The sequence below is a fragment of the Sus scrofa genome, chromosome 13, assembly GCF_000003025.6.
Source record: "Sus scrofa isolate TJ Tabasco breed Duroc chromosome 13, Sscrofa11.1, whole genome shotgun sequence".
NCBI classification, from domain to species: Eukaryota; Metazoa; Chordata; class Mammalia; order Artiodactyla; family Suidae; genus Sus; species Sus scrofa.
The window spans coordinates 31,738,165-31,762,247 of NC_010455.5; the positions used below are offsets into that span (position 1 = coordinate 31,738,165).

Genomic DNA, 24,083 nt, shown 5'->3' on the forward strand with positions numbered 1-24,083 from the left:
TCCGGGGCGGGCCCGAACGGAGGAGGCGGGGCTCCGGTGCCTCGCTGGGGCCCGGCTGGTGGCGGCCTCTATGTTCCGCCCAGAGAATCCCACCCTCCCCAAATCAGAGTCCAGATAACACAGCGATTCACACTGGTTTATTGGGGGCCTGGCCAGGCTAGGGACTTTCCGTGCACAAGCAGTAATGCGTGCGGGGCGGGGCTGGGACTGGGGTAGGGCTGGGGCTGGGGTCACTGGCAGGTATTGTAGATCTGGACCTGCAAGTTGATAGCTTGAAGCACGCTGCGCATCCTGGCTTCCAACCCGTCCAGCTGAGCCGCTTTGCCCTCCAGCGCCCGCTCATTCTCTTCATAAGTGCCTTCCAGCTCTAGGAGAGACAGGTCTCAGCAGAAGGGTCCTTCTTTCAGAGTCCCACGTCTCTGGCGCCCACACGCTGCCAGCCTCACCTTGCAGCCGCTGTAGCTTGTCTTGAGCTGCCTGCAGCAAGTCCCGAGCTTCATCTCGCAATTGCTCCGCCCGCACTTGCGCAGCCAGCACACCCTGGGCCTTGCGCTCAGCCAGGGCCCTCACTGTCTGGTACTGGTCGCCTAGTGGGCCCTGCAACAGCTAAGAAAATAGAGGGCAGAGTCAGGGTGGTGACCCAGTGGAGGCCCAGGCTTTACCGCCACTGCTTCCAACTGGCTCTGCCTCAACCCACCTACCTGTTCAGCCTCCTGAGCTCGACCCTGGGCACTGCCTGCTGTTTCTTCAGCACTAGAGGCTGCCAGGCTATTCCCTGCTCGTTTCAATTTCAGAGCCTCTAGGAGTCCATCCAGTTGCTGAGCCCGCTCATCTGCAGAACTCAGTGCCCGCTCTGCACCTGACATCCTCTCCTGCACCTGCCACAGGTGGGTTCAGGGTTAAACAAGTCTACGCAGCATGCTCATAACCTTGCCCCACTGATGCCCCAGAGAGACGACACCTGGTTCAGGGTCTGCTCCGTGTCCTGTGTGTCAACCATTGCCTCCTGGATGGCACCCTGAGCAGCACCCTGTGCCCTCTGGGCCTCCTCCAGTGCCGCCTGTACCGTCTCTGCCTTCTGTTTCTCACCCTCGGCCCGGCTCCTGGGGAAGAGAGGTAATCAGGACCCTCAAGTATCAGAACCAGGTGTCAAGGATGGGGTCCAAGGCTGGGGTCAGACCGTGCCCGCTGCGCATCCTTCAGTAGCTGCTCCGCTCGACGCACATCTCCCACAGTACGCGCTAGGATCATGTCCACATCTGCCAGGCTCCGGACCCGCTCTGCAATCTCGCCTGCCAGATGCTGGATCTGCTCAGGTGACGCTGGGATGGAGAGCTCTAGCACTCGTGTGGCCACCATCTCAATGCTATCAGGATCAGCCCCCTCCTCTATGGGGATACAGGCAAGGGCTTAGAGATACAGGTTCCCCAGCACAGGCATGGGGAAACAATCCTGGGGTACAGACTCAGGGACCACACATGGGGTATGGATTTGCTAATAGGCATAGGGATGTAATCACAATGACAGGGACTATACGCAGGACATAGATTCAGTGTCATGGACTTGGGGACTACATATGGGCAAGGGCTCAGGGCCAGACATCCTGAGCCCTTGCCCATCTGTGGTCACAAACACAGGTACAGTGCAGGCCCTGACCCAAATATGAACACAGACACGGGGGAAACACCACATGGCCTGGGCCACAAGGGAGGCTCACGGCTGAGGAAGTCCTTCACACTCTGGATAAGTTCCCGCAGTTCCCGGTTGGCCTGTTCCACCTGTCCCCTGGAAGCATTAGCCTTGTCCAGGGCTGCCTGGGCCCGCTGCTGTGCCTCGCCTGCCTGCCGACGGGTCTCAGCTACCTGGCTGAGGATGCCACCACCTTCTGCCAGTGCCCGCTGCAGTTCTGCCTGTGTGTGGCGGGCCCGACCCAGCGCCAGGTCCGCCATGGCTGCTGCTCCACTGCAGCTGAGGCCCCCACAGCGAGGCTGCCCATCCTCGTCCCGACAGCCGGCACCCCCACAAGGACTCGTAGCACAGGGTGCATCTCCCGGGGACCCACACACCTGCCAGGCACAGAACAAGTCAGGGCCCAGTGGAAGGAACATCCACACCCACATGTCCCATCCCACACTTGTACCTCACCAGTTCATTTATGCCTGTCAGGCTCAGGGTGTGGGTACGGGCAGAGAGCTCGCCCAGTGCCTGCTGGTTGGCCATGTGCTTGCGGTTGAAGTCCTCCCTCTGGGCACCCATCAGCACCTCTGTCCGGTGCCGGGTGCCTGCTGAGTGGCTCACAGGGCTGGGCACTGTCAGGGCCGAGGTGTTGGCACGACGTTCTGCCTCTGCAGACAGGCTGTGGGCATGGCGGATGCTGTCATAGGCACCTAAGTTGGGCAGAGGCAGGCAGTCAGCTGAAGGTCAACCCTGATCCACCTGCCTAGTTGGCCAGCAACTCACCCAGGAAGTTTGAATGCTTGAGCAGGTCCAGATGCTGGTCAAGCTGCCGCAATGTGAGATTAAGTGCAAGCCCATCTCGCTCTAGACTGCTTAGTGCATGGTTGGCATTAAAATTCTCATCCTGTACATCTGTAAGCTTTGCCTCCAGCTGGGTCAGGTGTTCAGTGGCCTCCCCAATTTCACGCCTGCATGGATGGTGGGGAGGTGTTATTTATAGAGGCTTCAGCCCAGTGCATTGGGTCTCTGCCCTATCCCACCATGTGTCCTCAGTCCCATCTGTACCGTAACTCCTCTGTGGCGTCCATGAGCTTCGCAGCAAAGGCAGCTGAGGCATTGCGGGAACCCACAATCCCTTGCACGGTGCTCAGCTTCTCCTGTATGTGCCAGAAGCTGCTCTCAAAGGCACCCAGCACACCCGTCTGCTGCAGTTCCTGCACCCGCTGCTCCAGGCGCCGTGTACGGGCAGCCAGGTCCTGCACCACACGATCCCAGTCCCCAAAGCATGCGTGGCAGGGGTGGCAGGCAGGAAAGATGCCTGAGAAGCCACGGGCGCACTGGTCACAGCGCACTCCAGACACGCCTGGGCGGCAGCTGCAGTGGCCTGTAGAACGGTGACACTGAGGTGTGTCTATCCCACGAGGGTCACAATCACAGGCTGCAGGAAAAGGGCAGGCCACAGAGTTAGGGTGCCAGTGGGGCATCCTGGGAAGTCCTCATCCACCCTGGCCCCGCTAGCTCCCTCACCACGGCACTGCAAACCAGGGTCTCCCCAGTGCAGCTCCTGGCACTCAGAACAGGTTCGCCCACCGAAGCCAGTACGGCAGTGGCACTGTCCTGTGAACTAGAGTGGGAACAGGGCAGAGGTCAGGGCCTCAATCAGGGGCTGAGCCCTCAAGACTTGAAGGCAGCTGGCCCCCATCTATCTACACAGAGATGTACAGGAAGGTCTCATACTTCATTGCAGGTGGGGCCTCTGGATCGGCTTGGGTGGCAGGCACAGGGCTGGCAGCCACGGCCACTGGTAAGGTTCCAGAAGTTGGGGGCACAGCGGTCACAGCTAGGTCCCTGGACATTGGGGAGGCATGGGCACTGCCCACTGCTTTGGTCACAGTTGCACCGGTCGGGGGATGGGCACTGCTGGGGATCTGTGCCCAGCAGGTTGCAGTTGCAGCCTGTACCAGCCAAGATGAGCACAACAGTCAAGGGGAGCTGGAGCAGTGGAGCCCCACCCCAGCCACCCCTCCTATACCCACACTCACGGTGACAGCTCTGTCGGGCAGCCTGCCCATGGAAGCCAGGCTTGCAGTGGGCACAGTGTGGCCCCTCTGTGTGGTGTAAGCAGCGCAGGCATTGCCCCGAGTGGGGGTCACAGGCATCAGGGTCCGTGGGATCAATGTTCCCATTGCACTCACACGGCTGGCACCGGCCACCTGGCCTTGATGGGTCCCCAAAGTGCCCAGGGGCACAAGCTTCACACCGCAGCCCTGCCCACAGTCAGGAGGAAGGCGTGAGTGCTCAGCCCAGCTGGCCCATCCTTCTCCCATGCCGGCACCTTCCCCACACACCTGTGTAGCCTGCCCTGCAGTGACACACGATCTGCTGGGAGTATCCATCCCGATGGCAGGAAGTAGCAAAGTGCCGCTGGCTCCCAGGACCTTCAGGGCAGGGACAGGGCCGGCACTGGCCCCCATATGGCAGCCGTGGGTCCCCGTGGAAGCCAGCAATGCATCTGCAGGGAGGAGGAGGAAGATCTGGGTCATCCCTGAGCAGCCTGCCCACCCACCAGCTCACTCACAGCTGCTCCAGGCTCACCTTTCACAGTGTTCACCCCCTGTGTGATCACGGCAGCCCAGACAAGTGCCTGTGTGGGTGTCACATTCGTCTGCATGCCCGTTGCAGACACAGGGCCGGCAGCTAGGGAATCCCCACTGGCCACGCTGGCAGCGGTCACAGCGAAGCCCAAAAGCACCAGTTCGGCAGGGGCACTGCCCACTAGTCGCTTCACATAGGCCACTGAGTGCCCCCTCAGGGCTACACTGGCAAGCTGGGGGCAAGGCAGAGGCTCAGCTAGGGAGGGGGTTTGAGGGGAATCAGGGTGAAGTCAGGGTGGAAGGTCAGGCAATGGAAGAGAACTTCAGTTGATCAGGGCTGAGAGTAGGGGGTCCAAAGCAGAGTTAGAAGAAGGAAGAAGCCGAGCCAAAGGGAGGACAGAGAAAGGTAGTGGGGAGAAGGAGAGAATAGGAGAGATGAAGGGGCAGGTGAGTACCTTGACAGCCTGTAGGGCCAAAACCGTAGTAGCCAGGGGCACAGATGTTACAGCGGCGCCCAACTACTGCTGGTTTGCACAGGCATTGACCACCATGGGGGTTGCACTCAGAGCTCAGTGAGCCCTGGGGGTCACACTGACAGGCTGTGGGGAGAGGGAATAGGGAAGGTCAGGCTGAACTCCACACCTCTGCCCCACCAGCCACACCACAGACACTCACGCAAGGCTCCGTTGTAGAGCAGGGTGGACAGGCTGATGAGGAGTGGGTCACAGGCCTCGGAGGGAGGGGTCTTGCTGGGCATCAGACCCTCCTCATGGCATCGGTAGCGTTCAAAGGTGGCACGACGCTCCAGAGAAGCAGCATCACCCCCACTAAACATCTCCAGCACCAGGACACGGGGCAATAGCACCAGCTTAAGAGATGAGCAAGGAAGAGTGAGGTTCAGCCCCAGGACCATATTGGAACTGCCAGAACACTAAACTCGGCACTACTATGGACCTGTGTCTTCTGTCAGACCCCTTCTCTACAGCCACCACTACAGGACCCATCCCACGGGACCTGCCATCTTGGTTGGTGTGGGGAGAGGGAACTATTCACCGAGTCAATGAGTAGGCTGGGTCCAGAATAGGGGGCCTCAGGCTGGGCACTTCCTCCTGTTCGCACTAGCTTGAGATGCAGCTTGTAGGAGACACCAGGCTCAAGGCAGACAGGTCTGAGAAATACCATGTACCTGGGTAGGTGAGGACAGGTATGGGGTCACCCAGGGTCTCCATACCCATCGTCTTGGGCCTCCTACCCCACATATCGCAACCAAAGCACTGGCCAAGAAAGAGACCAGGGCTGGGCCAGGTCCCAGATAGCTGAACAGCCTGAGCTGACACAGAATGTGTACAGAAGATTCCCATAACGTGCCTTCACTGGAATCATCGCCTGTGCAGACCAGTCTTGCAGAAAACATTCCATCAGCCTTGCAACCTCACATTTCCCTGGCACAATAACTTGCCAATTTTTCCTCAGTGACCTCTTTACACTTCCTTCAACCTCCAATCACTGCTCCTTTTCACCTAGACTGCATCACACCTGCCTGCACCCCCCCCCCCCATCATTCCCATCAGCCTGCAAAGCCATGCTGAGGTTCTCTCATTTCCCCTGGAAAAAAAATCTTTATTCAGCCTCTAAATCTCTCTCTGGCTGCTGCCTGGTTTTTTGCTCTCCTGCCCCAAATCCACTCTAGCCTCCCACTCTAGGGAGCTTTTACCCCAACATGCCAGGGAGACAGACTGTCCCAAGGTCACCCAACCTTCATGTAGTCAAACCCAGCAGGCACTTCTCTATTCTTATCTGCTCCAGCACTCAGTGGCATGTGATGCGATCAGTGTGCCTTCCTTCCTGAGACACTCTTCTCTTAGCTTCTGGGATCCTGTCCAGACTCCTTATTTTGCCTCATCCCCTAGCTCTTTCTTCTCTGTCTATTGGCCTCTAACACTAGACTACCCCAGAGCTCGGTTCTGGCCCTCCTTCCTTTCTCTCCTCATTTAATCTGGACCTGCGTCTCTTGTAGCAAGTCCCCAATTTACATCTCCTACTTAAGCCCTCCCAGTAATTCCAGACACAGGAATCCAACCATCCACTGGCCTTGTCCCCCATGTCTAAGCATCTCAGAACTGCTCCGTCCTATGACTCCATCTCAGTAAAGAGCCCACACCATCCAGATGCCCTATTCAAAAACCCTAGAGTCATCTTTCCACTTTTTCTTTCCTACAGCTCTGCCACTAGAACCCTCTGGAAACTTCTTCTCACCACCTCAACTACTACATCTCTGTCCAATCTCCTGTCACTTAGCTAACTCAATAACCACCAGCAGATCTCTCAGATTCTACCTTGGCCCTTTAGGTCTATTCTCCATTCAGCAACTAGAGAAGTCTTCATTAAATATCTGTACCAGGTACAGCTAGGTTCATTATGCCATTTTCTCTGCTTCTTCATATTTTTAAAAAAATTTTTATGGCCGCACCCAAGGCATATGGAAGTTCCCAGGCTAGGGGTCTAATCAGAACTACAGCTGCTGGCCTATGCCACAGCCACAGCAACGCGAAGCTCCGAGCTGTATCTGTGACCTACAGCATAGCTCACGGCAATGCCGGATCCTTAACCCACTGAGCAAGGCCAGGGATCGAACCTGCAACCTTGTGGTTCCTAGTCATATTCGTTTCCCCTTTGCCATGACGGGAACTCCATGTATTTTTATTTTCACATGGAAAAAATTTTTGTAAAGTAAGGTGATGAAATAAAGATATATTAGGAGTTCCTACAATGGAATCAATTGCATCTCTGGAGCACTGGGATAGAGGTTTGATCCCCAGCCTGGCACAGTGGGTTAGGGATCTGGCATTGCCGCACCTGTGGCATAAGTCACAACTGCGGCTCAGATCTGATCCCTGGCCCAGGAACTCCATATGCTGTGGGGCGGTCAAAAGAGAAAAAAAAAAAAAAAGATACATGAAACAAATACTGGAGTTCCCGTTGTGGCGCAGTGGAAACAATTTTGACTAGGAACCATGAGATTGCAGGTTCGATCCCTGGCCTCACTCAGGGGATAAGGATCCAGCATTGACGTAAGCTGTGGTGTAGGTCGCAGACGCACCTTGGATCTCGCGCTGCTGTGGCTCTGGCGTAGGCCAGCAGCTACAGCTCTGATTGGACCCCTAGTCTGAGAGCCTCCATATGCCGTGGGTGCAGCCCTTAAATGACAAAGGACAAAAAAAAAAAAAAAAAAAAAAAAAAAGAAAAAGAAAAGAAAAGAAAAATGAAACAAATGCTACCGCAAACATAATAAAACATTAATCAGACCAGTTACATCCCTGCCCGGAATACTCTGATACCCTCCTGACACTGGATGAGTTGCCATTAATTCCTGCCTTGGCCACTGGAACTTGGGCCCCTGAAAGAGCAGGGCTTGCTCTGTCTACTTCCTTCCTCTGACCAGTGCCATGCCCAGTGGCAGCTGACGAACAGCACTCAGGAGGAGGAGGCACTTAAAGAAACAGATGAATGGACAGTGGAGTCTTCCAAGTGCAATGAGGGAGCTTAGGGCTGATCCACCACCCCTCACAGCTGTAGGTGCTAGGGTCCTCACCTGGTGCCTGGCTGCAGAGTTCCTGGGATGTGGTCATCCTTGGGCAGCACGTGCCCACATGGGCTGTGGGCAGATATGGGCCCTGGACGCTGCACAGTCAGTTCCAACTCTGCCCATTGCTCAGGCACCTGGGGAAATGTGATGATGAGGAGATGCTCCCACACCCAGAAGTGTCAGCTCTGGGTTAGGTATCGCAAGGTCTGACCTGGGGCTCCAAGCGCAGCAACACGTCATAGTCCATAGCTCTTGGTACAGAGGCCACCAGGAACTCCATTGCCTGGCCTTCCCGTAGCCTAACAAAGCCTGGGCCAGTCCAAGATGGAGTCCCCCCAGGGCTTGCCAGACGCTCCACCACATCAACCACCTGGGAGACATTGCAGCTGGGGGTGGGGGCTCAGGCAAGGCACTGCCTCTTCTGCCACAGCCTGTCCCCAAACCCCAGCTCTCCAGCTGAGGCCCTGCCCAAAGCAGACACCCTCCCCACACAAGGCACCACCCATAACCCTCCCTCTCCAGCCATGGTACCATCCATGTCCTGCCCTCCAATGCTGCCCCCCTACCTGCCCTCGGGCTTCCTCAGCCTCCCAAGTTAGGTGGTCAAGGAAGGGCCGGAAGTAACCAGGCTGCACCTGCTCACAGCATCGACCCACCATATGTTGGCGGCAGCGGCACTGACCTGTGGCTTCGTTGCATCTGGGGAGCACGTGATTACTCAAAAAGGACCCCCATCCCGCCCAGGATATTTTCCCATCCCTCCCAGGACCCCTTCTACAGCACTCACTGGGGATCCAAGGCACCACCTATGTCGCAGTCACATGGACGGCAGCCAAGCAGGTCGTGGCTCAGGCCCCAGTGGCCAGGCTAGGGGAGAAGAGGTTGCTGGGGGCCAGAAATAGACCTTCCTGCTGCCCAACAGGGAATCCAATTATGGCTCTCAGCCTCTACCACTTCTTGGGGAAAACATGGCTCCTAGACCACTCACTCCCACCCTTGGCCTCCCAGACCTGAGGCCTCTCAACCAGCAATGGACCCACCCAGTGGGGCATAGACACCACCCCCAGCCCTGTGCTCTGTGGGTAAGGGCGGAACTCCAGCTCCCTCCAGTCCCACCAGGCAGCGGTTGCAGCCACGTCCAGTCACTAGACGTTTGCAGAAACAGGCTCCACTGTTGCGGTCACAAGGGGTGCCCCCAGGCACTGTGCCCCGTGTGTCACATTGACATCCTGCAGGGAAGGAGACCCATCAGCACTTTGGGGAGCTGTGGCAATGCTCCTGTCTAGTTGGGTCAAGAGTACGAGCTCAAGGGTCAAGGTCAGCACAGGAGTTAGGACAGGAAAGACATACGCTGGCAGCCTAGAGCGTCACTGGCACTGAGCCCAAAGAAGCCATCACGGCATTGCTGGCAGCGAGAGCCCACCACGTGTTCTTTGCAGCGACACTGGCCCGAGACCAGCCCCAGGGCAGGATCATCATGGGGATCACAGCGACCACCATCTTGGGAACCCATGGGATCACAATCACAGGCTGAGGGCAAAAAGGAGTATGGGGTGAACCTATGCCAACTTGTCCAGCACCAGTCATCTCCCAAGCCGCCACCCTAGATTCCCAACCTAGTTCTACCCTTTCCCCCACCCCAAATCCCTGCAACCAGGACAGGACCCTGGCACCTCAGCTCCTATCCCAGGATCACCCTCTCCCATGTCCAATTCCAGCCTTACAGCGGCACACGCCTGGGTCTCGCAGGTCTTTGGTTGGGTCACGGTAGAAGAAGGGTCGGCAGAGCTCACAGTGGCGTCCAGCTGTGTTGTGCTGACATCCATCACACACACCTCCGCTCACATTGCCAGATGCCAAGTATATGGCCATGTCAAAGTGGCAGCTGTGGGCATGCCCATGGCACTCGCACTCTTGGGAGAAGGTGGGGAAGAGCAGGGCAAAGGCCACTTGAGGGATCATGTCCTGAGGCTAAGGGGCATAGGGGCCCCCAGTACCACCTTAGGGTCCTGCCACAGGCCAGAATTTGTGAGCAGAGGCTCAGGGACTTTAAGGTTTCAGCATCATACTGGACCTCTAACCAGAGCAGATGGTGGAGGAGGGTTGAGGGAGTCTCCAGGGACATCAAGACCTGGGCACCCTTCAGACCCAGCCTAGGCATTAGGGGCTTAACCAGCCAGCTCTAAGGTTGGCCCAGGACACAACAAGGCCACAGAGTTCTGGGGCTCTGGGGGCCGGGATCTCACTCACTCTTGCAGGCATGACTGTGCCCATCCTCAGCTGGATGCCATGGCAGATCATGATAGAAATCCTGACACTGCTCACAGTTGAGGCCACGAGTGTTATGTTTGCAGATGCAGGCCCCATGAACCTAGGAGTGTGGGCAGGCAAGTGGTCAGCACTGTCCAGCCATGCCTGTCCCTGCCCCCGGCCATACTCCAGCCCGCTGAAGGCCCTCACCATGCCCTCAGCATGGGCTGGTGCCCCAGGGGCAGGTGCACACTGTGAGGCATGTCCATAGCAGAAGCAGTTGCCACGCACAACCAGCTCGTAGAGGGCATAATAGTATTTCTCTCGGATCTCCCGCCGTGGGTCAAGCAGGTTGTCCCCCAGTGTGTGTAGCCGTGTCAGGTTCACCCGTAGGTTGGTAATCTTTAGCAGGTCTAAGCAGGGGGAAAGTGTTAGGGACCAGCTGGCCAGATAGGCTCTTGCTGCCCCATGCCCACCCAGGGGCTGAAGCTGCCAAGGTCACCTTGGGAGACCTCCTGTCCACAGCTATATGAGCTAAATTGGACTTGGCACCTGCCCTGGGAAGCACCCAAAATAGCTACTGAGGCCCCAAATAGGCACCAGCCGGACGCTGGGGCTGTGCCAGGCTCAAAGAATGGAACACTTACTCTGGATCCGTGGGCTATAGGGGTCTGGGATAGGGATGGCAGGGTCCAGCACACGATAGATGACCTGGATGGGCAGAGAGTCATAGAGACGCTAGACCTGCCTCAGGCCCATCATGCCTGCTTTCTGCCCCAGCCCAGATCCCAGCCCTCACCTCGCCTTCAGTGGATGGCTCAATCTCTGAATAGCGGGACTCACAGACCACGTCATCCCAGTGCCGTGGGGGCGCCAGTGGGACTCCTGGGAAGTCAGCCCCACAGTCGTAGGAGAAATAACGGTACACGTGCCAGGTGCGTCCAAAGTCTGCTGATCGCTCCACCAGCATCGCAGCAGGACGAAATGTCTGGGTGGGGAGCATGGCTGATCAGTGGGCCCAAGGACCCAAGCTCAGGCCCATCAAGAGCTCTGCCCTCAAGCAGCTCACAGTCAGGTAGGAGTGACCAAAGGAAGCCAAGCAAGGACCAGGAAGGGCAGCCACCTCTAGTAGGGAGACTCAACGGCCATGGGGCCCAGGGAGGCAGCACCTGACCCAGCCTGGGATTGGGGCAGCACGTGCAAAGGCCTGGAGGTGGGAGGCAACAGGAGGTGTGGAAGATGAAAGAGCCTCCCAGACAGCTAGAGCACAGCATATGAGCACAGGGAGGCTGGGTTGAAGAGCTGGGACTCTGTTCAGGGGCAATGGGGAGCCAAGCAGGGTGCTTCAAGCAGGCTCCCAGACACACAGGCACCTTGAAGGTCATAATGAGGTGCGTGAAATGGAACTCAGCCTCCAGGTCCAGTTGGATGGTGACCACGGGGACACCTGGGGCAGGAGTCGGAGGTCAGGGACTTGAGGCTACTGATGGGCAGCCCTGCTAACCCATACCCCACCCACAGCCTCACCATTCTCTGACTGCCACCAGGCAGCCCGGCGCTGTGGTGCGAAGCTGGTAACTACATTTTGGATCCGATGGCTGTTTGGGTTGTCTCTAGCAGAGAAGGGGCGCCGAGAGTCACACAGGAAGCATTTTTTCTCGTCCTGGGTTGGGTCAGGGTCAGGGTCAGTACCTCAGCCAGTGCCAGCCCCACCATGACTCAGCCCCCTACCCTAACCCCAGCCACACCTGCAGGTGACTGACGATGCAATAGGGCTGGGGACCATGTAAGCCACAGGTGGATGAGGCAGTCAATCTGTCAGCACGGCCCACCAGCAGGTCACCTGTGGCGGGGTAGCAGCTTCCTCTTGAACAGCCTGGCAGATCAGGGGCCAGCGCCTGGGCCAGGGCGGTAGTCAGCACTGGAAACAGGGGGTCAGCCAGTTCTGCTGTGCTCTCACCCAGGAGCCTCAGGGCCAGCTATCCTGGCACCCACCATCACATCCCGCCACACCCAGGCCTTCACCAGGCACTCTCACCACTCAGCAGCAGGCCCAGTTGAAGCTGCCAGGGCCTAGGTTGTCCCCGCAGTTCCCTCCCTTGTTCCCCTGAGGCCCACTCCATCCTGAAAAGAGAAGGAATCGGGATGAGAGGCCATGAGAGGTTAAGGGCCCATGCCCACCTACCCCCTCCCTTCGGGTCCTTTGCTGATGCTGCCTGTGTGGGTCCTTGGCTGATTCCCCACTCGGTCCTCTGTCTGTCCAGCGGTCCCTCTACTAGCTGGGAGTCCGGCGACTTTGAGTAAAGTTGGGAAGCACGGCAGAAAGCAAAGCACGGAGCGGATCTCAGGCAGGAGCACAACATTGTGCAGAAACGCCCCCCCACCTCTCTGGAAACCCTCACTCCGGAAACCAACACAGGCTGCTCACTGGCAAATCTTTACCGTGCTCCCATGCCCAGGACTGTACAGAGCCAGCGGAAGGTAAGCGTTTGGGGCTTTAAGCCTACATAGTTAAGGGATGCACCAAGCAGAGCTCATAGCATAAGCAAAGGAAAGGAGTCTGATCTTCGAGACCTCAAGTGGCTCAGAGAAACTAGCCTTTGTCTCCAGTGCACTTGGTGCTGTGGAGGTCACCATAAATTAGGCTGTTTAGCCCCAGGGCTCCAGCATCAGCGGGGAGGTGGAAGGGTGCATTCAGGGGTGTCGAGCTCCCCTATTTAGGGATGTAGGAAGCTTTAGGACAGCTTGGCCAAAGGGACAGGACATCATGAGGGTAGCTAGAGAGATGGAGAATGGCCCTCCCCTGCTCAGGGTCTCTATCTCCCCCAGGCCCTACAGCAAGTAGGCAGAAGTGCATAGTTTCCCAGTATGAAAATGGGTGCCAGGCACTGACAACAGACCAGAGCAGTTGCAAGTGAATCCAGATCTTGTGGCTATTTATCCACTCCAGACCTTCTGGCCCGCCGGGAGTGCCTGAGCCCGGGCTTGGAATGCGCGCTGCTCTTGCCCCACCCAGGCCCCTGGGACTGAGGCTGGGACCACAGACTCTGAGGGTCTGTTAGGCCCTGTCGAGGTGACTTTGACCTGCCACAGCTGTACTCGCTCTGGGGTCGGTTGGAGAGAACCCCGGAGCTGCGGGCCCAGGGGAGAAAGTTGGGGGTTCTTCAAGGGAATCATCGGACTTCACTAGGAGAGTATGGGGAAGAGGGTAGTCAGTCTGCTAGACTTGAAGAGTTGCTGGGAGTTGTACCAGTTTTCTGGAATAGGGGTCTTCAGTTACCCTGGGGGTCTTGCAGTCAATCTGAGGAGACCAGGATACTAGAGGTGGCTCAGAATGTTAGATCACTCAGAGATAAAGATCTATCAGGATTTCAGGGGCACTAGATGGCTTCAGGGAATTTTACCTGACTTCTCAGGTTTCTCAACGGCAGAGGGCTGCTAGAAGACATTTGGTGTCACATGGGGTTCTCTCAGGATCAGCAGGTACTCAGTAGTATCTCTGGTCTCTCAAGGTCAGGAGATTCCAAAGTCATTCTGCAGTCACTCTGAATCACCCAGGTAGTCCCAGAGTCCCTCTTACTGGCATCCACAGAGAGCACTCAGCAGATGGCATACACATTTGCCCATAGCCACACGTGATCAAGCAGCTCTGCTGCCTGCTGTTCTAGGACCCATAGGGTGGTCACCTTCTTGCCCAGTGTCTGCTCATTCTTAGCCAGGCGGTGTTCCAACCCTGAGGATCAAGGTCATCTGACCCTAATCTCTGACTCTGGTCCTCATCTCCATCTGAACCCAGCCCTAAATTAGTTCTAACCCTAATCAACATTTGGCCCCCTGTTCTGAACTTTGACCCCAGCCTGATCCCTATATGAATCTGGAGCTGACCTGGACCCAGGCCTGACCCTTCCACACCATCCCTGTAACCCTCCCTTCCGACCCTGACCCTACCCTGTACCCACCCTACCATGGCCCAGCTGACGTACCCGCCAGGTGGCACCAGCTGATCTGTGCCAACTTTAGCAGTTCTTGGGTCTCAGCTCATGCCTGCTGTACCCGCTCTCCGGCATCCTGCACCATGGCCACCAGGCTAGATGTGCCCTTCTACAACTCCACCACACTTAAATGGGCCACCCGTGACTCCTAGAACAGAACTATATCTGAAACCCCACTGCACCCCAACCCTGCTTCTCAAATATATTGCTACCTAAGGTTCCTGGAGGGCCAGGGGGTTTTAGAACTGAGACCCTGCCTCAGTCCAGCGCAGTCCAGTGCCAGCCTAAACCCCCCTTCACACAGTTCCAGATGGGTCCCTGAGACCCTAATGTCCGCTTTTCCCATCTCACTGAGCTCAGGCTTTCGGCCACACCTAAGGCATGTGCTGCTCCCTCTTCTGGGCCTGCTGCTGACTCAGGGCCAAAGGGGTTCTGAGAGCCTCAGCTACAGTGGACAGATGCCCCAGCACAGGGGTCACATCCACTGCCAGTGTCATCTGGGCCAGGCAGCCTGCCACCTGAGGCAAAGATCAGGGGATCACAGGGAGGTCACACCAGGGTACCAACTATGTAGAGTGTTGACATGTCAGGGTGTTTAGTAGCACCACAGTATCACAGTGGGTCAAGGATCTCAGGGGAAATGGGGATCACAGCAGCCGCTGTACAGGAGGTATGAGAGAGCTGAGGGGTGTGGGTGGGGTATCACCTCCTGTACACGGGCCTCCACACCCTGAAGTCTCTTTTTCACCACCTGCAGCCCTTGCTCTGCAGCCTTTGCACGAGCTGATGCCTTAGCCAGCGCACCCTGAATGTCCAGCGCATGGTCTGGGCCCTGGCTGTATCCTCCCTGATGGGTGCAGATAATCAGTCCAGCATTTATTTCCTCCCCCCATTCTGACCTCTACCTCTAGCCTCCTGGCCCTTCACCTGGTCTGCCATGCCTGATGGAGAACACCTTCAGCTTTGGGAAGCTCCTGGCCTAGGGCATCTGGTGCAAGGAGGACATTCTCGATCTGATCCAGCAGGAGAGCAATGCCCACTGCACCACCTTGAGGGAGGCGCATGCTATGCCAGCAGCTTCACACTCAGCATCCGCACCCTTATCTGTGGGGATGGAGGTAGGGATCCTGGATGTGAACTCTGATTCCTGACCCAGTGAACCTTGGCCTTAATTTCTCACTGACCCTGTCTCTGACACCACTACATGTTGTGCTGGAGGTTTCCAAGAGCCAATTGTCAAATTTTTAGGAATTCTATGAATCAGTCGTTAAATGACTGGTAGCTGAGGTCAGCCATGGGGGGATTGCTCATACCATAGAAACTGACAAACACAATAAATCAGTCCCTCCTGATTCCCATCCCCAACTTGTTAAATATTTATAAGCATGCTAGTGCTCCCACCTGACCCCTGTCAGTGAGTATTCCTCATTCCAGAAGGAGTATCCTACCAGTGTCCTGGATGCCCACCTGCCCCTGTCCTCAGCTATGAACAGACACACAAGCAGACATGTGCCCAAGAGGAAATGCTGGATGGTCTGTACGGTTGCTTGCACATGAGCCATGGTGGCCACACCCCAAGGCCCCCTTGCACAATGCCACATCTCCCAGGCCTGGATTCTCATGGAGCTTGCAGTGGCTTGGACTTGCTGTAGCTGGTGGGGGTGGGTCACGTGTGGACTGTGTCTCCTGCAACCCCATGGCCAAGCCATGGTACCCTATGACTCCTCCATGCTCCCCTCTATGGCCCTCATGGTGCTGTGCCAGTTGCTGACAATGCTCCAAGGCTGTGACTGCTATGTCCAGGCCATAGAAGGAACTACGGGACATAACCAGAGCCCACTCAGTGGTGGGCAAGGTCCCAGGACAAGAGGGAACAGCATAGGGCCTAGGAACATAGGCCAGCCCAGTTCTCCGACCCCTGCATTCCTGCCAACAAGGTAGGGGATCCAGTGAGGAGCCCATGTCCCAGACCTCCCATTGTCCTACACCCAGTGTACCCCTAGGAGAGAATCCTTGCCTTGGCAAAACATCCCACAGTGATCTGTATCTTCACAGATATTTTTTTTTTTTTTTTTTTTTTTTTTGTCTTTTAAGGGCCACACCCACAGCATATGGAGGTTCCCAGGCTAGGGGTTGAATTGGAGCTGTAGCCGCCAGCCTATGCCACAGCAACAACAATGCCAGATCCGGGCCGCATCTGCGACCTACACCACAACGCATGGCAAAGCCGGATCCTTAACCCACTGAGCGAGGCCAGGGACCGAATCTGTGTCCTCATGGATACGAGTCAGATTCATTTCTGTTGAGCCATGACGGGAACTCCACCATTCCAGCTTTGACTAGGAGTCTCAGAAGCAGAGGGTGTAGCCTCTGGACCCTGTTGATCAGCCCCTTCAATTTCAGCTGCCACGAAGCTGTCCCTCTGAGCCTGTCCCCCACAGTAGCTGCTCTGCCCTTCATCAGGCCTCTTGGGCCTGTCCTAGGATGCTGATTTGTCCTCCAAGTGTGACCATGACCTGGGCTTCAAGCATGGCCTCTTGAGAAAACAGGGCAGCTGAGGAAATGTGGGCCTCAGCATCTGCAGGGAATGGGAACAATAGACAGAGGGGTGTCTCAGGGCTCCACTGTCTGAGGCAGGGTCAATCAGCCTACTGGGTCCCCTGATACATAAGCAAAGCACCTGGTCCCTTCCTTCTGCCCCAGCCTAGCCCCTACCCTCACTGCTGCCCACCCACTTGTCCACTTGGCCTACCCTTGGATTCCTGTAACCTTCTTCAGCCAAGCCATGTACTTAACATGGTCTAGCTCCCAGGATAGTTCTTCTAGTCGTTCACATTGCCCCCTAAACCATGGCTCTCTCTCTGCTCCAACTCTCCAGTGGTCCACAGTGTATGGCCCAACACAGCTATGGGAAGAAGGAATATCAGCCTGGCCAGAGATGCCCTTTCCTCCCTGATTCCTCACTCAAGAAACCTCACCTCACTCTCAGGCCAACCTGAGACCCTCTGAGTCCCTGACCCTGGGAAGCTAGCTGGAGACCTCCTCCCTGCTGACCCCAGACCCCTTGCCTGCATCCAGCTATCCACTCTGTAAGTTGTCACAGGGGCCCCACAGCGGGGGAAGGAGCTTCCAGGAGTATCTGTGTCTGCTGGAGTACCCCTTCTAGGGCCTGCAGGTGTCTTCCCTGATCCCCAGCACCCCAGCCAGGCATCCCCTCGAGTAAGGCAGCCGCCACCCTGGCCACAGTGCCCAGCTGCAGCTGGAGAAGAGCCAGGTGTTGGTCCTAGGAGGTGAAACTGGGAAGGCAGGACATGCAGTGTGGGAAGACTCCTCTGGAGCCACAGGCACATGCTCAGCACCCCAGCCCTGAGATGTCCTCTCTGCAGCGGCAGGAGCCTGTGTGTGGGGTCACAGCTGGGCAAGATGGAGCCCTGACGATCACAGGCACAGTCTGTGGGGGAGAGATGGGGTCACGGTGGGAGCAGGTGGCAGTCACCATAACCTTGCCTCCAAGAAGCCTGATGGAGGAGAATAGGCCTGAGTGACTGTGAGAACCCTCACTCAAGCCACTACTCAGGACAGCCATGGGCACTGACATCTACCCAGGCATGGAAGCCTTTAGGCAGGAAAATGGCACGGGGCTCCGGGAGCTCTACAGCCCAATCAGGGGTCAGATAGGGTGAAGACTGGCATGTGGGATCAGGAAAGAGCCACCCAATGTGTCCCCTCTTCAGGCCTACCCTACCTGGTCTCACTAATGCTATTTCCCTCCAGCTGCTTCATGAGTATTTCTTTCTTTCTTTTTTCTTTTTTTGCTTTTTAGGCCCACACTCATGGCATATGGAGGTTCTAAGGCTAGGGGTCCAATCAGAGCTGCAGCTGCCAGTCTACACCATAGCTCACAGCAACACCGGATCCTTAACCCACTGAGTGAGGCCACGGATCGAACCTGCAACCTCACGGTTCCTAGTCAGATTTGATTCCACTGAGCCACAATGGGAACTCCATAAGAGTATTTCTTGAAGTTGTGGATGAAAGAGCAATGAACACTTTGTGCTGTCCCTTGGAACAAACCTGCTGCTTCCCTGCCACCCCACAGAGGGTCTGTCAGGGCAGCCTCACCCCTGCCAGTGGATTTTGTGAGTGCCATGCCCACCTTTGCACAACTGCTCCCAGTCTCCCCAGTACCCATCCTGACATTGGGAGCATGTGAGACCCTCAAATCCTTCCTGGCAGGGGCACTGCCCTGTGACCTGAAGGAGGAGAGCATGGCCGGTCAGCAGAGACAAAGAGCCTCCTGTGGGGAGGGAGAAGGACATGCGCACTCAGAGGCAGCACACAGTCCTCCTTTCAGCCCTACTCTTGCTTGGGCTGCACCCAAACCCCCGCTTGGCTGAAGGCTTCTCCCTTCCTGCTCCCTTTGGTCTGACTCCCTTTGGCCGGCCCCCACACTCCCACATTGTCAGCCTCACCTCCCACAGACCAGCCCCTTGGGTTCTCAACTACTGACCTGCTCCTCTGTGTCCCGAGTCAAGCGCCCCACTGTCTCCACACCCTCACTCCCTGACTCCCACCCTCTCCTCACCAAGGACCCAAGGACACACTTCGGACTTCATCTCCTTCAGTCACTGACCTTTCTTCTGGGAACACTTGCTTCTCATGGCCATCCATCTCTGCTTCTACCAGCTCTCCATCCTCACCCTCCACCCTGAATCCTTCCACTCTGTCTCCTCAGCCTCCATCCCAGTTCCACTCCTGCCCCACACCTGCCATGCACAGTCGCCTTTGCTTGCTCTGACCCACTCACAGTGCTTCTCCTACACCTAATGCGTGGCGGTATGCAGGTTGGGCCCATGTAGTCTCATGCCTGCTCATAGTTAATGTCACACAAGAACACAGACACACGGCTGTCTGCAGCCACACACATCAGTGCTGGTGATCAATTAACACTTGCATCAGCCATAAATCACACCCTGTCATCAGACACACACTCACTTACACCTGGCCATTGCCACATGCTATGGGCAACATGGGCTCACTCACTGGGTGACACACCTGCTGCAAAATGTGTTGCACATGGCAGCTGCAGGGCTCGCAGCCCCGGGGCCTCCCCAGGTTCCAGAAGAGGTGGGTACAGTGGCTAAAGTCCTGCCCCAGCATGTGGGGGCAGCAGGGGCACCACCTACTGACCTGGTTGCAAAAACAGGTTTCAGCCCCAGATAGGCACCTTGCCCCAGGGGTCACAGCTGCAGCCAGGGGAGAAGAAGGGCTTGACAGGGTCTGAGGAAAGGGAGCCCACCCGCCCACCTTAGGATGTCCTCACCCATCCCACCCACACACTCACGCCTGGGTGCAGGGCACTGCTGTGGAAGCCAGGCCTGCAGTAAGCATGGCCAGGGCTGTGGCTGTGGTACAGACAATGCTGATGCAGTGCCCACTGTGGGAGTTACAGGCACCCAGATCATGTGGATCAATGTTGTTGTTATACTGGCAGGGCCAACATGGACTCCTTCTGGCATCTCCTCCTGGCCAAGGGAACCCAAAGTAGCAGAGGAGCAGTGGTCACAGTAGAGGCCTGGAGTGGGTTGGGATATGTGTGGAGGATATGCCTCAGGTGTTTTCCAGTACCTTTGGAGTCCCTGGATCCCACTTAACCAGCCAGAAAGTCTGAGGTCCATCCAGGAGGGCAGAGAATACAACAGCTACATTATGGTCCACCTTTTTGGCTTACAAGTTCTATGTCTATAATTCCTCAAGAACGGGGAGCTCCTTGAGGAGAGGTGCCTAGACTGCAGCCCAAGACACAGGAGGCACTGGCAAAGATTTGCCTCCTAGACCTGAAGGGATTGTGAACCAGACAGCAGGGCCATGGGTTTGTCACAGCCAACTATGCCTCACTTACATAGCCAGGGGCACAGAGGCACAGAACACATCCACTTGTGCTGCCACATGTCAGGAAGTCCCAGGCTCAAGACAGAGGTAGGGCTGGCACTGCTGGCCTAAGCCCAGGGCGGGGTCTCTGTAGTAGCCATCCAAGCACCTGGGGGCAGTAGCACATGGAATGGGGCCTCACCCTCTCATCACAATTCCTCCCCAATTCTGCCAGTGCCAGCCTCACCTCTCACAGTGCCGGCCCGTGGTGGCTTAGTGGCGGTCCTGGCAGAATGAATAGGTGGAACAAATCAGCATGCCTGTTACAGGCACACGGCTGACAGTGGGGGAAGCCCCACCAGCTGGGGAGGCATTAGTCAGAGCAGTGACCAGCAAAGCCTGTCCAGTATGTGCACTGTCCCCACACAGGGTTACAGATGGCACTGTTGGCACCTTTGGTGTGGGAGTGACACTCTGAGAAATGGCAGGGTGAGCAAGCCATGCAGAGAAAGGAGATGACTGGTCCCAGATCACATATCCACTGGCCCTGAAGGCTCACCACTGCAGCTGGTGGGCCCGAAGCCACATGGTCCAGGCATGCAGTGGTCACAAACATGACCAACAACATTAGGACAGCAGGGGCACTGCCCACCCAGTAAGGCACACTCAGTGCTCAGTGAACCCTGGGGGTGGCATTCACATGTTGGCAGGAGAAAAGGCAAGACCAGATGAACCTCATGATGCCTCCTGCAATCCCCATCCTTCAGCACCCTCAAGTTAGGGCCACATACTCACCAGAGCCACCCCCATGGAGCAGTGCTGAGATGCTGCAGATGAGGCAGACCCAGGACTCAGGTATGGTGCTGGAGAGGCTCACCCACACTGCCTCCATGCAGCCCACCCTGTGGAGTTCCTGCAATTGCCCAGTGGTGCCAGGGTCCACAGATCTCAGTCCGGGCAACTCTTTCACCAGTGGCAGGAGCATGAGCTAGTAAGAAGGCAGAGGGTGGTGGGTAGGGGCTAGTGGGCCCAGCTCCATTCACTAACATCTACACTGGAACTTCCTCATGTGGCCCTCACAGTTCCTGCCTGACCCTTTCCTGTTTCTCTTTGAAGTCTGTTTTTCCTTCCCCTCCAATGGCCCCAATCTAGTCCAGGCAATGTCACCTCTCACTCAGAATCATGGCAGCAGCCTCCCCCTAACAATCCATTCTCTCCATCTTGTTCCTGCTCAAATCCCTTCCTTTGAGGTCTGGTCCCTGCCTGTCTCACAGTCTATCCTTGGCATGTGCTTCTCCCCTGCATGGATATCCCTTCCTACACTCTTCATCTGCCTCAATCTTCTTGGTGTAACTCTAGGCCTCCATGACCCCCTGTCCCTTGGACCCATGGCATCCATATTGTCCTATCATTTTTGTACCCCCAGAGGTGGAGTGAAGCCCCTAGGATCTCACTGAATCCAGAAGGATGGTGCTGCCACCACCCCACCCCCAGGTCTCCACACCCCCTTGGTCTGCCACAGCTGCAGGGTCATGGAGTAGCATGTTCCAGGTTCGAAGCAGAAAGTCTGGATAGAACTACAGCTCTGCAGGGAGGGAGGAGAGGAGTAAGGGTGGGGTAAGGAGGTCATGATCATGTGGTCCCAGGAATACCCATTTCCATTGTGCAGATATGGGGCCCAACATTTTATCATTCAACTAATGGAAAAAGACCAACTTCTTAAACCCTGTTTTTGTTTTTGTTTTTTTTAGGGCCACAGCATATAGAGGTTTCCAGGCTAGAGGTCGAATCAGAGCCATGGCTGCCAAGCTACACCATAGCCATGCCAGATCTGAGCTGCATTCTCTTGCAGCAATGCTGGATGCTTAACCCACTGAGTGAAGCCAAGGATCAAACCCATATCCTCGTGGATACTAGTCAGGTTCTTAGCCAGCTGAACCACAATGGGAACTCCCTGCTCTGTTTTAAATTAGGCCTTTGTGTGATTGTTCTATGACATGATGCTGTACCATGTTGGGTGTTCTCCACTTTGGGTAACGTTCCAAATGTGTTGGCTATGTAGTAGGGTCTTGGTACTAGGGGTCACAGGGTGTGGCCTACCTGTGTACATGGGTTAAGGCTGCCTGAAACAACTGCTCTGAGGGCAGCAGATGGGCACATCAGGTACTGGGCTGGGATTGGGCACAGGCACTAACGCCTGCCAGTCTTCAGATGCCTAGGCTTAAGGGTCAGCAATCATAGAGCTGCCCCTACCCACCACCCAGAACCACTCATCCACTTGCCTGGTACCCACTGACCTGGGTCTCTTAGCGTAGGACAATGTCGTACTCCAGGATACGAGGCACTGTGGGTGCCAGCAGAGAGAGGCCGGTGCCATCAACCACATGTGCAAAGTCCGAGCCAGTCCACAGTGGGGAGCCAGCTCCCAGATACAGGGGCAGAGGCCCCTTTGGGGCCTGGATATGAGGCACAAACTCCCAGGCCCAGAGCACTCCAGGACCTAGGACTCTCAGGATTTAGGTTCCCATTCCTCTAAGACTTCAGAAACCCAAATCCCCAGGGCTTGGGCCCCATCCTTACTAAGACCTAGTGACCTGTGACCCAACCCTGTTCCTCAGACTCCTCACCTTGGGCAGCTATTGACTATAACGGGCTCACTTGGCAGAACGGAGGACACATTCAGGGTCACGCTGTCTCTGAAGTTGGGGCCTGAGCCAACTGGGGGAAGTCTCTGGGGCTTGTGTACAGTGGGGAGGAGCAGGCCAGGGGGCTCCCTGGGGGCATTCAGGTGTCAGTGTCCTCCAACATCCTAGCCCTGTCCTCTTCCACCCTACTCTGGGGATATGGGCTCTTTCCAAGACACCAATCTTCTAACCATGCTGATACCACCCTATCTGGACTTGCCTCATCTTCCTAACCCTGTCCAGCCTCTTCTACCAACCAGCTCACTCTGGACACTCCCTCCCCCTGAGTCCTGAGGTATGAGCCTTGACTTCTTCCTGCCCCTGCTCCTCCTGAACACTCACAGGCAGCCAGGGGTTGGTAGGCTGGAGGCCCTGGCTAAGCTCAGCTTCAGTAGTGGCCTGGTTGAGGGCAGCGCAGAAGAACCCAGATTGGAGATCATGGCAGTGGCAGCCGTAGAGGTGGGGGCAGCACAGGCAGAAGCCCTCCTCTGCAGAACACCCAGGCCAGTGTGGGAGTAGGGAGGGGACAGAGTCAATTCCAAATTCTTGTCACCTGACCCAGACCCTCAGGCCCTGCCTTGTATCTTTTGCTGTGGGCACCCCCAAAGTCACAGTCACAGGGCTGACAGCCTAGAGTCATGGATCAGACCCCAGAACTTGGGGCATAAGAGAGAGTAGGGGTTGGAGGAAGGACAGCAAGAAGAGACGGTTCAGGGGCCTGGAAATCTGGATACTGGGTCCACTTGTTGCAAGGAGAAGAGGGGTGAGTGCAGGGCTTGAATGCTCTAATGTCTCCAGCTGAGAAGGAGAGAAGAGACACTGGTGTACTCTTGCACAGGCTCATGGAGAGGAGGGAAGAGGTAAGAAGATGAGGACACGCTAAGGGGTGAAATAAAGGTTAAAGGATTTGTAATGTTCAGGGAGAGGCATGAGTATTCCTTCAAATACATTTGCTGTGAAACACCTTTAAACTCAGTGCATAATACTGTTGTAACTCCTTTAAATGCTTTTCTTCCTTTTGTTCCCCAAACTCCCACCTGAGGGCAGGTAATGGTTCAGCTAGCCAAGGTGACACTGATTCTAGAGACCAGGTCAGGAAGTGACACCAACCCATCTGCAAGGCTCAGTCTACAGGCACACTGATTACAGCGTTGTCAGCTTGTAGAAGCTCAGTGCCCAAAATCAATGTCAAATCAGAAGGTGAGTCAAGTCTCATTAGACAATGGCATCAGTCCCAACCACAGACAAAGCATTTGCAGTGACAGCTACCACTGGAAGGATCATAGGTGGGGGAGTGCCAGGACCTGGCCCTGGGGATTGCTCCTGCAGGCTAAGGCACAGGGCTGTTAGAGTGCTGGTGGGACTGCTGCAGGAGTAGGTGTGTGTGTGTTATTAGGGTAATTAGGGGCAGAGCAAGGAAGACATGGAG

The 24,083-nt window shown here is 56.2% G+C and overlaps 1 protein-coding gene across 1 annotated transcript; it reads right to left on the reverse strand.

The window, feature by feature from the left end:
• Positions 118-12,459, reverse strand: LAMB2 (laminin subunit beta 2). Its single transcript, XM_021070660.1, has 33 exons — positions 12,324-12,459; positions 12,146-12,231; positions 11,856-12,028; positions 11,635-11,770; positions 11,481-11,554; positions 10,907-11,095; positions 10,755-10,818; positions 10,318-10,520; positions 10,108-10,228; positions 9,582-9,770; positions 9,208-9,387; positions 8,974-9,086; positions 8,645-8,724; positions 8,424-8,556; positions 8,069-8,227; positions 7,864-7,991; positions 5,325-5,457; positions 4,947-5,139; positions 4,727-4,870; positions 4,273-4,504; positions 4,026-4,189; positions 3,720-3,944; positions 3,415-3,632; positions 3,205-3,301; positions 2,743-3,115; positions 2,461-2,645; positions 2,146-2,387; positions 1,718-2,066; positions 1,181-1,388; positions 962-1,103; positions 702-878; positions 447-606; positions 118-367 (listed from the first exon to the last, which is right to left on the reverse strand). The coding sequence occupies exons 2-33, from the start codon at positions 12,228-12,230 to the stop codon at positions 231-233; spliced, it is 5,406 nt and encodes a 1,801-aa protein (XP_020926319.1). The 5' UTR covers position 12,231; positions 12,324-12,459; the 3' UTR covers positions 118-230.